The sequence below is a fragment of the Larus michahellis genome, chromosome 5, assembly GCF_964199755.1.
Source record: "Larus michahellis chromosome 5, bLarMic1.1, whole genome shotgun sequence".
Lineage (NCBI taxonomy): Eukaryota > Metazoa > Chordata > Aves > Charadriiformes > Laridae > Larus > Larus michahellis.
Window position 1 is genome coordinate 29,344,848 of NC_133900.1, and position 13,562 is coordinate 29,358,409.

General features: G+C 34.8%; 1 protein-coding gene across 2 annotated transcripts in view; it reads right to left on the reverse strand.

Annotated features, from left to right (window-relative positions):
* Window positions 1–274: 274 nt before the first annotated feature.
* The window catches only part of SEC24B (SEC24 homolog B, COPII coat complex component), a 48,364-nt gene continuing 35,076 nt past the window's right edge, over window positions 275–13,562 (reverse strand). For both annotated transcript variants that reach the window (XM_074589382.1, XM_074589381.1), the window contains 8 exons: window positions 13,121–13,294; window positions 12,330–12,440; window positions 10,250–10,425; window positions 8,795–8,932; window positions 6,539–6,643; window positions 5,369–5,461; window positions 3,431–3,534; window positions 275–2,165 (listed from right to left, as the gene is read on the reverse strand). In XM_074589382.1, the coding sequence (XP_074445483.1) occupies window positions 2,051–2,165; window positions 3,431–3,534; window positions 5,369–5,461; window positions 6,539–6,643; window positions 8,795–8,932; window positions 10,250–10,425; window positions 12,330–12,440; window positions 13,121–13,294 (1,016 nt within the window). In that variant the 3' untranslated portion in view covers window positions 275–2,050. The remainder of the gene's footprint in view (window positions 2,166–3,430; window positions 3,535–5,368; window positions 5,462–6,538; window positions 6,644–8,794; window positions 8,933–10,249; window positions 10,426–12,329; window positions 12,441–13,120; window positions 13,295–13,562) is intronic.

The window sequence follows — 13,562 nt, forward strand, 5'->3', positions numbered from 1 at the left end:
AGCTTTAAGTAATGGTTTTACAGAATACGTTGCAATTAATCATGGCATAGTATGTTCCCAGTTATTCGATACCAAGCTCACAAGTCAGAAGCATCTACCACGGGGCATTTAAAATTGTAACATGCTCTTCCCATCTTTGCAATTACAAACGATGATTAAGATTCCCCAACTCTTCACCAGCCCTTAGCTTTCACCCAATGCAAATTAATCTACAAACAAGTACTAAAATCCTGGAGGTCTGATTTACGGACAACATTCAGCATTGCTTCAGACATTTCCTACATGATAAATTAATTTACTAAATGGAAAGCTTCTCTTGAGTAATCTTTCGGTAACTTAAACACATTTAGTTAAGGACAACACACAAATTTAACTTATAAGGTATCTTCTCCAATCAATGAGTTTGTGCTAACATGCAGAATTAACACCGCTTGCAGAATGTAATTAATGCAGCTTTTAAAGCGTTTGCCATCCATAGCTGGTACTTTTTTTCTTGACTATTTGATTCAGGGGATATGGCAGTTAAAATGCAATGTTAGCATTTTCAAGGCTATTTTAAAATAAAATGTAATCATACTAATTATAATTTACTTTTTTGTACTGAATTATTTCATTGTAGTCACATTTCATTAAACCAAACAAATAATCAAAGTTCAGAATAGTAAGTATGAGTGATTGTGCTTTATGAATTATTTCTAATGTGCCTCTAAAAAAACCAAACCAAAACCATCCCAACTTAACAACCAAATTTAAAAATCTAGGATAAATCTATCCAAAAGCCCAAACCATTGAGTTACCAAAATATTAGCAAGAACAAGGTTTCAGAAAGATGTTAAGTGTGATTACATTTTGAATTTTGACATTTTAAAGCCTTTACTTTCATCGATGTAAGGTAATTAATTTTTACACACCCCCCCCTTCTTTCCCTTTAGATCACAGCAGAAATCAAATCATCAAGTGTGAGTAAATGATTACCCATGCTTACTCTAAATGGCAGACAACACAAGTTACAGAAACCTGGACCAAGACTACAGTTGTTTACAAAACGTAAAGCAAGGTTAACAGATATGCCTTCTTTAGGATAATACATAAGAAGGGGTTTAGGAACTACGTATCAATAGCTCATTTCAGACTATGCAGTGTTTTCTCCTCCCTTCTAGAGGTCTGTGAAATAAAGTGATAAACATGTTCTCTTCAATATTCAGTTCAGTAAGAGTTTAGTTGCAAAAAGATTATACCTGCATAAATATAAAAACACATGATAAAGCAAAATATTTTAATTAGTAAGCCAATCATAAATAAATTCACCTAGAATTAACAGAAGAAGCAGCTACGTTCTTTCTACATGGATACTTTTTTTAGCATGTTTTAATAGTCAACTTCATTGTCTAGCCTGGGACAAAACAATTCATCATTGAGCACTCAACAATTCTGCACACTGAGCTAAGTCTTTTTTTAGTTACATTTTTTACATTTTCTTTACAAATGTAATACTTATGTACATTATATATTTTATTTCTACAATTGATGTACTTTACTGAAACTCTACAACTTTCGCAGGGAATTTGCTGAAGTCTTTAGTAAATATGAATCATTCCTTTTAAAAAGAAATTCATATAAACAACCAACATACAGCACTGCCCTTTGACATCTCTGTTAAGAATTTGGATCTGGAAGGGCTACTATAATAAATGTAAAAAAAAGGCTTTACCTAATTGTACATTTTGTTAAGAAATATCATCCCACACAGCTACATAAATTCACCAGCTTGCAATAAACAGAGCACCATACCGCTGCACAACTGGAAACGTGTATAAACCAATTTGAAGTTTACTAGTGAAACAGCTTCATCACTCCTAGCACTTTTAGACTGAAGTAAATCTGCAAAATTCTTTTGGAAATGTATACTTCTTCAGCTGTAAAGCTTCCAAGACCATGCAGGTCACTGTATATTGTGAAGAACAAGTATCCACTTTTGTAACTTCCCATATGCTTCTCTTGGGCCGTGCTTCTATCTGGAGTCAGGACTTTTCTTCTATTTATTCCTTTTTCACTTACAAATCTGCTGTTGAATATTAAGTAAGAATTCATAATATGAGAAAGCTGCTTCTGTCCGATCCTCAATTAAATGCTGAAAAAATTCTGTTTTGGCAGGGTTTTCATCTCTGAAAGAAGAGGGGAAGATATTTTAGTCCAAACATTGAGCAAAAAAAAATCACTGTAAATTCATGCAGAGGCATAAGTTCTAATGAATTGCTTACTGTCCTTTCGAGTCTAAATTCAGTCCAAAGATACTACAATTACAAATGATTCAAAGTTTAGTAAAAAAACCCCGAAGTTCGTAATACATTATCAAACAACAGCATCTTCTTAATAAGTATAAAATGGTAGAAAAGTGTGTGAAATAGCATTTAAAATATCTTGCAGAAACACAAAAAAGGAAGCATAAACATGATTTTGGTTTAGAAGCTAACAAATATGCTGGTGGCAATGAATTCTGAAAGGGTTAAATTAAATCCTGATAAAGATTAAAAAAACGGAAAATTTACATCTCTGGTAACACGTAATCTCAATGCCCTCCCCAGTTTTTCTCAGCAACAGAACAGAGAAGGTAAACATGTCAAAGACATAGTATCCAAAATTATCGCCCCACTAAAAATTTGCTAGGACACAGCAAATATTTGCTGGGGCACAGTCCTCTGTACTGGTACAGCAGAGCTTTACCGCAAGCTGTACTATTTACTATGGTCTCTCAGCACTACTTGCAATTCAAGCGGCAGCCAAACTGCCAGTACTTGAAGAGGTTCAGTCTTATATTTAAACATTCTTTAGCTGAGTGAGAAAGTCATCATACTCTCTAAAATGTGATCTCCATCCGGCTCAGCAAACCGAGTACTCTAGAGAAGACAAATGTAAACTCAAGTATAAACATTTTATGGAATTTAAACATCTTGAAGTTTGGCTTGAAAAGGTCATGGCTTGAAAAGGCTTCAGAACTTGCCTCATATGTAATAAATCAGCTGCAGTCCTATGGAGCTCAGTAGCAAATACAATTGTTAAACCATCTACAGATTATTAACCTTACTTGAATTTTTTTCATACATAGGTATTGAAATTATAAAAGCTATACCAGAAATTAACCTAGTTAAACTCATTGATCATAAGGATACCCGCTGCTTTAGTACATTCTTATCAATATAAAAATATGCGACTAATTCCTACCAATAAAACTATTAGTAACTGAATTGGCACTAGTTTCAAAGATGACCTTTGCTGCTAAGGGGTTTTGGATAAACAGCATGATAGCAACTGGAAAGAGGATGTTATTCAGTTTCTTTGGGGTCAGATATTCCCACTTTTGATCAGTGTCAATTAGAAATTGTAAATACAAGATGCCAATAATCACCCAATATCTTACAGAAACACTTACTTTATTACTTGAAGAACTGGACTTAAAGGTCTGCTGTCTCTAAGCCAAGATATAAAAGATCGTGTCCTTTCTGAAGAAAGTGCATCTACCTCAGGAAGCTGTGTCTGGTTGAAGGGAATTGAAAGCAATCATCACTTTTTACTATCAAAATTATTTTAAAAAATAGATCCTGATAGATGTAACATGACCCAAGGCACAATTTCTATTAAGAAATTAACAATCATAGATTACATACACATTTTTTCTTCATCTTAAAGTACAAAAATTTAGTAATATCTCTTCTGTAGGAAGAGGTATGAACTTTAAGTTAAACTGCCTTCGAAGTGCAAAAGATTTTAGAAAGCAAGCTAATTTAAAAAGTCATCTTTTCAAAATGCTGCTTTCGCAGTTTTCTTGCCTTTATCTTCCCCTGTCAATCAAGTTCCTACATGTTGCACTTTGCATCACTGAAAAGATGAACAAAATGTGAAGAAGTGAAATCTGAATTGTAAGCAAATTTCAACGCAAGGATTATACGGGACCATTTGGTTTGGGAATGTGCTGAAAAAAACAGAATTAAAAAAACTTGAGATATTCACAGAGACAGATATACCAACTCTTAGGCCGATATAACCTTTTAAGACAATTGATACAACATAACAATTGATTACAGATTTAAAAGTAGTTGCATTACTACCTTTGTAATAAATGAATGGAAGACATAATTTAAAAGCAAAGATAACTTTTATATTAACTTTTTTCGATGGTTATGTAGCATTTATTATAATGAAAATGAGAGAAAAAAACCCTACCATCCTTCCTTTATCTAAGTTCTTCCTGAAAACTCCCTCAACTAATACTTACCACCAGCTGATCAGAAAGGACAGTTTTAAATTGCTAATACAAGCAAAACACTAAACTCTGAACAAGCGGTCCAATTTTATAGTAGTCTTAAAGCTCACCACTCTTAACCTGTTGTTACAATTAACACTTATCGCTTACTTTTCCCCTTCATACTATGCAAGTTTTACAACAGGAAATATCTTCCTATGTATTTCTACAGTGACTAACACATTTTTGGTACTATCTGAATACAACTACTTGATTCTGAACTTTATTCTAGAGTGTCTTAAAAGTCTCCATCCTTACCCACCCCACCACTTGTTGACATTTTGGAATCACTATCCACAGAAGAGGGGTCATCTTTTTAATCATAGAACGATTTAGGTTGGAAGGGACCTTTTTCAAGATCATGTTGTTCCAACCCCCCTACCATGGGCAGGGAAACCTTCCACTAGAGCAGGTTGCTCAAAGCCCCATCCGGCCTGCCCTGGAACACTTCCAGGTGTTATTGCTGCTCTGCTTGAGGCACAAGACTATAGGTACAAGTTATAACATAAAAACCCCTCTACCAAAGCATATATCCAAGGGTCTCTGATGTTCTAATAGCTAAAAGTGTATTTTTTTTTTTTTTAAACTGAATCAAGGCTTGGAAGATAAGCAAAACTTAACTCTTACCCTTTACTTAGGGGCCTATCGTGTCATAGCATAGACTTGGTGTCTTACACCAAGTTCAACGAACACAAGGCTTCTCAACACCATGATATCAATAATGTAACTCTAATCTTAACAATTAATATGTGTGAATAGATATTTTTTGTATTCATTCTATGAAATTTCATCCTATTCTTGTGAGCCCACGTGTATTTCCAAAAAAATAATAAAAACAGTAAACAATTTTTTGGCATTCCATGCCGAAATTTACATGTTTACATTCTTTCCATGAAAATATTTGACAACTCCTATCTGTCTCCTGTGAAGTTGGCAAGAGTTTAGAAGGTACCCAATAACCCCCCCCAATTCATAGTTATATAATTAAAAACTGAAATGCAGAAAAAATACATTTGGAATCTGTATTTAATCTAAACAGTATACAGGATAGCTCATTAAAATGCCTACCATTTTCTGTGGTACTGATGCATAGTTTGGGCATCCAAGAACATCTTTTATGAAGTTGTTATCACAGTTTTTTCCAATCCAAATGTAAAAAATCTGTAAAATGTCAGAATCAGTTTTAGTAAAGGCTGTGCATACGTTTTAGAGAGACAAATGGTGACATAATTGGAATAATGCAAACGAATCACTTGAGAGCTCCAGCTGCAATTCATATATATTATATTAATTATTTGTACATTTACTTATTAATACATTGGTAGCATTTGGAATAAGATCAGTAAATGTTAAGAAAAATTATAGGTAGAGTGTAAATACTGAAAGAACGAGCATGTAGGACACATCTATACTGGAACAGTTAACGTGCTAACTTCCCGTGTTACCTCCTAAAACGAAAAACCTAAAATTTTATGAAGTCATACTGTCTCAGTTACTGCACACTGATTTACCAATCTAAGCAAGTCATAAAAGCATCAATTATGAAAACACACTATATTAATTATTTCAGACATCTGGAGACAGAAGCTAGTTTGACATTCACACTCAGCCCCTGAACTCATACAAGATTTAAAGCGCTTTCTAGATTACCACTAGAGTAGCATAATGTTTTATCACCTTATTCAAGTAGCATAATGCTTTTTCCAATTAAGTGTGTTTTAGTACAATTTCTATGAATACCTTAAACTGTATCTACAGATTTTGTTCACTCCCCACAACTCCTTCACTCTTGCAACTCTTACATCGCACAAGCCACAAATCATAAAATCACTTATATTTGTGTGGAACTGAGAAGGTTCCTGCATCGGTGAGAAGTGCTTTGTTAGAAAGATTGTAGTACATACAATTTAACAACCATTAAGAGAAGTTTTCGAAAACGGAAATGCATTGTTTCCAGAAAAAAAACCCAACTTGATGTGAACTCTTGGTATATTCTGATCAGTCTAGCACATGAAAAAAATTAACTTCTGAGCCTTACTACACCATCGCAAAGATACTCCTGTGATCAAAAGATGAAAGCCTTTCACTAGAACACAGATTACTGCCAGATTACCTGTAATGCTGATTCACTACACTCTCATCGTTGAGAGTTGACTGCTTTTAATAATTCAGACATTGCTTTTTTTTTTAAATTAAAAAAAAAAAAAAAAAGAGGAATGTGTGAAACTGGTAACTTACTGAACCACAATCCATAAGAAAAGCTCCTTCTCTTGTCAACTTCTCTGCAGATAACTTCTGAAGAGGTGGCTGAGGAACAACTTTGTCATTTACATGTATTGTACTCTGTAACAAAACCCAAAACTCAGTAACAGTAGAATATAAATAAATCCTACTTTTTATCTTAACCAGGTAAAATAAAACAGGAAAACACACTGCTAATCTTTAGCAAAATTTTGAGGATTCTCATGTAACAGAGGGCCATACTAAGCTTAAAATGATTAAGTACATCAAACAACTCTAGAATGTTACTTAACCTAAAGGCCACTTTATTACCTAAAAAAGAATAATGCAAGTTCATTTAAATTGTGTACGTAACTTCTCATGCTATAGATGCCGAGATTTCAAAAGAATTCCTGTGTTTACACTTAGATATATATTTTTTTTTTTTTTTTTACAACCAACCTCCACAGATTTTTTCATTGCATTCAACTTCACTAGTAACGTCGCAAGAAGAAAAACATTACATTCTACTCCCTGTAAGGATTCACTATTTTACTGCATTCAAGTAACAAAGTTCGTTGATTTAACATCCTGCCTGAAGCAATACGTGGTTTGTCCACTATGACTGATCCGATTAAACAATCTGGCTGTTAGCAATGACATTATTAAAAATACAGCCCCTTCCTCTCCAGCAGTAAAAAACCCAAAACAATAAAAAACTCCAAACGCCCAGTATTTTCAGATTAAAGTTACTCTCCCTTCCGATACAAAAATAGGCTGAGTATCAATTAAGAATCTGTGAAGCATTCTGCAAATAAGGTAAGGAAAAAACAGTCTGGAGATTAAGTATATCTCCACATGGTAAAAGATTATTAAAATATCACTATATTAAAAATTCCATATTATAATGCAATAGATAGAAGCTTTTGGGGATTTATACATAGGGATGAAAATCAAGCTACTGAATTCCACTTGGGAAAGTTCCAGGCCTTACTCAATGCTGTCAAGAATCAAGTGTTAAGAGAAAAGAAAACCAGCAAAAACATTTTTTTTTAAAAAATAAATCTATAATACATATATATCTATCATAGAATTTTCTACAGAAACAAGAAATTTAAGAACAGCCTCTGTCACAAATACTTTAAACTGAAGTAGTACTAAATAGCAGATTAGCACTGTTATCTGATTTAAAATGTGGTTTGTCAATTAAGTTCAGCAGGTCAAGTAAGCCCTGCTTTCTGTATTATTCTACTAGAAATAACTGATCTGAAAACCTTTGCTAATAAAACCAGACCTACCAAATGCACTGCTGGCTCTTTACAGCACTCACACATTGAATATAGCCTTTCAGCATAAGTGCCACAACAAACTTAACAAGGTTAGTTGAAGGAGCTGGCTTCTCAAATACTGGAAGGAGTTTTGGGGAGAGTATAAAAAGACTAACTAACCAATTCCACTGAAGAACACTGAGTTTAGACTTGCATATGCGTATTTATGAAATACCTTAAAAGAAACTTTGAGACTATAAATAGCTTACAGGTTGTGCTGAACAATACCAACTGTCACGACAAACTACTCAAGTTACCATATAATCTTGTATGACACTTAAAAACAAACTCCTACATATACTTTTCCAAAGCTAGTGACTAACAAGATCATGAAAGCTTACTTAAAAAACCAAATTATTTTTGCAGTTACAACTAGCTTTGACCTTATATAAAATCCCATCTTACTTCTTACGATTAAGAAATGCATCTATTTCCCAGGGTACCTCTGTAAAAGGCAAACTAATAAAACGTGCTTTTTATGAAGTACATGAAGTACTTCCTCAGTCTGATCATGACCATCTAGAAGTACAAATCAGTCTGAGAAACCACTGGAAGTTTGTTATTGCAGGCAACTTTATCTGGTTTCAGTATACAAAAACCTAGAATCCTCCACCAAATCTACTTCATCCGTTTCCCCTAGACAGTTCTAAAACACAAAACCACACTGGAGATGTTTCCAATGCACACAATCTTCTCTGCTTTCTTTGTATAATAGAAAAACATGGAATTATTGTGGTCACTGAAACAAGGTGAATTAAAACTACAGTTCTGCTCATAACACACTACTGTACTTGCAACTCAAAACTTGAAAATAAATGTTTTTATTTTTTATAACTTATGGAAAAATACTCAGTTCACATTAGAATAACAAGTTATTGCAGCACAACATCAGTTTTAACAAACCATTAAAACTAGAAAATGTTATAAAACGTGCTTCATATGTTACCTCATCAATCAGCTTGTCTATTCTGTACAAGTTGGGATGTATCATTTTCATCAAATGAACAAGAGGCTGGCTCTTCATCTGGCACATCGCATATACACGATCGTCCAAGCGTGTACTCATGCCTGTCCTAAATGCTTTCTGTAAGAGAAAAGTGCTGTTACTCAAATAAATCCTGTATTTTGTGTCACATCTAAACAGTGCATTTCAGGTTTTTTGAAAGTGTCAAGCCAAGATGGCAAAGCTTTTGTAAAGAAATGCATCTTACCGAGGGGCATTAGAATCTCAATCAAATACAACCTGAATACAGTAACTTTTAAAACTTAATCCAGTCTTCCTCCTTATTGGTGAAGGAGAATAAAAAAAGTTTCCCCCCCACTTTGTGTAAATTTGTATGTGATTGGGCCAGCATTTCTCATTTTTATTCTTGACAAATGTTACTGGCCTGTGAAACTCACCAATGCAAGGTATTACAGGAAGATATGAGCCTAGCAGTCTTCAAAAGATACTTCTACAAAGCTAAGTACATCAGTCCTCTTCTCCTTGGCTGCCACAAACGTTTTGGTTTCTCTATATCCCAGGCTTTTTTATTATTAGCAAAAATAATAAAAACCCAAACCTAAACAACTTATTTTCTCATGAGATTCTTACTTCTGTCTTTTACACAGATACTCTTGATAATAAATGGTCTGTTTTTTCCCTACCATTAACTGTATTACTTATATAAGGACCAAAGAAGCCCTAATCAGTATATTAGAGACTAAAGTAATCACCAAGAAAATAAGTTATTATGATTGGATTTCTTACTAAACTTACATAAAAGGTTTATCCACAATAAGAATACAAAGAACTGTCAGACATTAAAATCTTTAAGCTATGAGATTTATTAATAACAAACTCCTGCAGCAGGTTCTCTTTTTAAGTATGTTTGGTAATACAAAGATATTTAAAAAATAAAATATCAAAAAGTAGTAACTACTGTGTGAATTGTAAACTATATCACTTTAGTTTCTGCAATAGATTTCGTTGTATCTCCATGGAAACTCATTTTCCTTCTTGGTACTTTAAAGTACAAAGAATATGCATTGAAAAATATCTGACTTGTTTTTTTCTTCATAAAATAAAATTGAAGTACTAATCAGCAGCGTCCAACAATACGGGCAACACTAATTAGCCACCAAAATCTGAGAAATGACAACTGTTAGAACTTATATATTTTTATTTCCATTATAAAACAATATAAGACAAAATATAACAAACTCGAAATCAAGTAAACCATTAAACTGTTCAGGCACTAATTTAAAATAAGCTAACACAGTCATCATTTATGTGAAAGTCCTGTAAGCTTGAAGTTTTCATCATAGAAAAGTGCAGACATTGCTTGACATAGAGCTGGAGAGTCCCTCAAACGGAACAATGAATTAAATATCAAATATTAATCCACTAGATGATACATACCTGTTTGAGAAGGGCCAAAATATACAGTGGAAACAGCTTGAGGGAATTTGGTGCTATCAGCATGGACTGCTGCAGATTTGAGGCAGTTGACATGTACGCTGCCAAGGAGTCTACCACAGCATTAACTAAGGCATCTCTTGCATCCGAAAGACTAGATGAAACTGAGCGATCCACAGCTGTCGGGTTAGAAGGACACAAGAAGTTACTAGAGTTGGCCTCATTCATTCTCTTGAATTTTGAAAATATTAGTGCTTTTCAGTGTTTTTTTTTTTTAAGATTTAAAAAAAACCCTAAGACACACCTGTGTTCTTAACTTTTTTAGGAGTAAATAAGACCATTGTCCACACAGAAACTCACTAACTCACTTTCATGATGCTTAAGAAATACAGTGTGGCTGATCTCCACTCCCTGGTTCCTACTCTTGGAGAATTAAAAAAAAAAATTGTTTAAAGCTGTAGTATACACTCAAGACTAAATATAAATCCTGTTTTAAACCCTGATACAAATAACTTAGCTATTGCTGAAACTCTCTGCTGTACAACCTCTAGGGTAAGATTTGCAACAATTATTTTTGATTTTTTTTTTCCCCCACAAGAAATTTCTTCCATTATTACAGTGGCATAATTATGCTTAATGTAATCTTCTCTGCTAAGGGCGGGCTGCAAATTCTTTAGTTTGAGAAAGCCCCCTGCTGGGCTGAATGCGCATTTAAGGCAAGATACAGAAGAACTATTTTTTTCTTCTAATTTATTTGACTATAAACATACAACATAGCATATACTACAAAGCTGCACAGCGCCATACACATTTGATAGCAGAGATCAGTCTGTCAAACAGCTACTTATGACCCACACGTAGGGGATAAGTAAGAATCCTCAAACCAGCAACAGCAGAATAGAAGCACAGAAAAGTAATGCATATCTCAGACACACTGTTGTCAGAAGTTCCCTGTCAGTCTCCAGCAGCTCACTAAACTGAATCACTCTAAGTAATACTAGAATGCTAAAGTTTGAGATAACTAGTATGATGATGATACAAAAATAAGAGTTTTGATCCAAGTGTGTTATGATTCTTTGCCCTTTAATAAACTCTAGAGAACAATGTAAGAAGGCTCCTTTTAAAAGACTCAAGTCAACTGAGTATTCCGACTAAGGAATATTTCAGTTAACAGTTTTTGTGTAACTTTGATTTTGTCATCTTTTGTATTCTCAGGCTACAGTGCGCTCCACTCTGTTGTACGCATAAAACAATAGCTCGATATCACTTATGAACACCTGATGCCCGGAACAGACACACAGACTGAATGAAGGTCAGGTGATTTGTGTTCCCATGGGCTCCGTGGGGGCGGAGAGGACGAGAAGCAAGGTGAAGACCGTGCGGTCCCATTCTCCCAGCTCCCACAAGAAAGGTTACCACTGCTCTTAAGAGATATACAAATGCTGACAGTGCAACCATAAAGAACAACAGCTTGACCACAGTCCCACCCACTCACTTTGCCCAAAAAAGGAGTGTAAGTATTACTCCAATTTCATGCCTAAAGTTGGGGACAAGAATCTGACACCAAATTGCAGGGACAGATCAACGGGTTTGTCCTTCTCAGCCTCCCCAAAAGGGATACCTTTTCGTAAGAGTTGCGACCTCAGCCATTCTGAGTGCTTACCCGGGAAATATGTTTAAAGCTATATAGCTATCCTGCAGTTTAGTGCATTTATCAGCAGCAATCTTCAAGAATTTGTAAATGTTGCATAAGAATAAACTGTACTATTCGTGGACCTGACTTTTGAATGCAGCCAGACCTACAGCAGATAGGCTGTTTGTGCATCTGGTGTCAGGCCTATAGTCATGGCAATATTGGTGTATTATTAAGCAATAAATCCAGCCACCCCTAGCCCCTCTCATCTCTGAGGATCAGCTACAACGCAAGGGGATTCAGCTCTTACCAAATTTATCCATTCACTAAATGCAACACCACTCCAACCTTTTTCTGCAGTACCCAGGTTTCATTGACTACTTCATTTAAACGGCTGGTAAAATTAAGTACATACAAAAAGATATTTGAATCTTCCTGGTCTGTACTCACCCATGTTTGCTAAGAGGCATACAACGGCTTGGACATCTGCTCCTGCATATACATCAGCCAGTGAACTTACTACAGGCAAGCAAAGCGTGTGTACTCGAATTCTACGTTCACCTAATAAAAGTAAGTAGAAATCATTATGCAATAGCTCCTGGTGCAGGTATATAAACTCAGTCATTTCAGCATATCTTCTATCCTCTAAGATGCATTCATTTTGTAAAAACACACCAGTCAGGAAATTGCTGTAACACTATCTCCTGTTCCTTTCTCTTAACCTGTTCAAATTCTGCAACGCTCTAAAGCATTCAACTTATGAATCATCACAAGTTCACAACAAACTAGCTTATAATATCCACAAATGTCTCGATCCTACAGATGAAGCACACTGATTTCCATCCCAAAATTTTGTGGCCTTTTCAAGAATAGAAAGTAGCTGCTGCTATTCTTTATGCCCACTCAGTGCACGAGCAACTTGCTCCAATCCATCACGGGTCTGTGATTTTGGACAAAGTACACACCAAACATGTTATTGCTTATAACAATGGTATGCCTTTTAAGTAAAGGAATCTTGCTGAATCAACTCCATGTAAGATGGAAATAAATTACATTTCCCCATCAAAACAGAGTTTATAAAGATTGACATTATGTGATTAACTGTCAAGCAGGCTCACTAGCCTTGACAAGATTCTCTTAGGGTACAGAGAAAAACAAAAGACTGTGGAACTAACTATACAAACACTAGGTTAGAAAAAGAAACAAAAAGCCCTGTGGCCAATTCATTTGAATTTATTTACCTTTGCTGGAAGTATACAAAAGAGCTGTTTGAAAACAAACCAAAGATGTGTCAGTCAAACTTTCCTCAATGGACATTTGTACTGCAAATCCAGCATCAGGATTGACATTGGCAAGGGACAATAAATCAGTGGATCGTACAAAAAAGTTCCCATGAAAAGTGTGTATTGAAAGACCTAGAAGGACATTAAATAATTCAGAGTGAGGTTAAAATAGCATGAAAAACTGCTATCAATAATTAAAACACACAGTCCTCAAGCTATGTTTAGAAAACAGTAAAATACTTATTCTAACTATCACGCAGAATCAATTAAGTGAATCATTAGACATTTCAGAACGATCCTGTAGTGTTCATGTTCAATTCTGAACACTCCAAACTAAATGGCACCCTTTCAACTAAGTTGACATGTAGTGTAAGTGAGATGGTACCATCTTAAGTAAAAA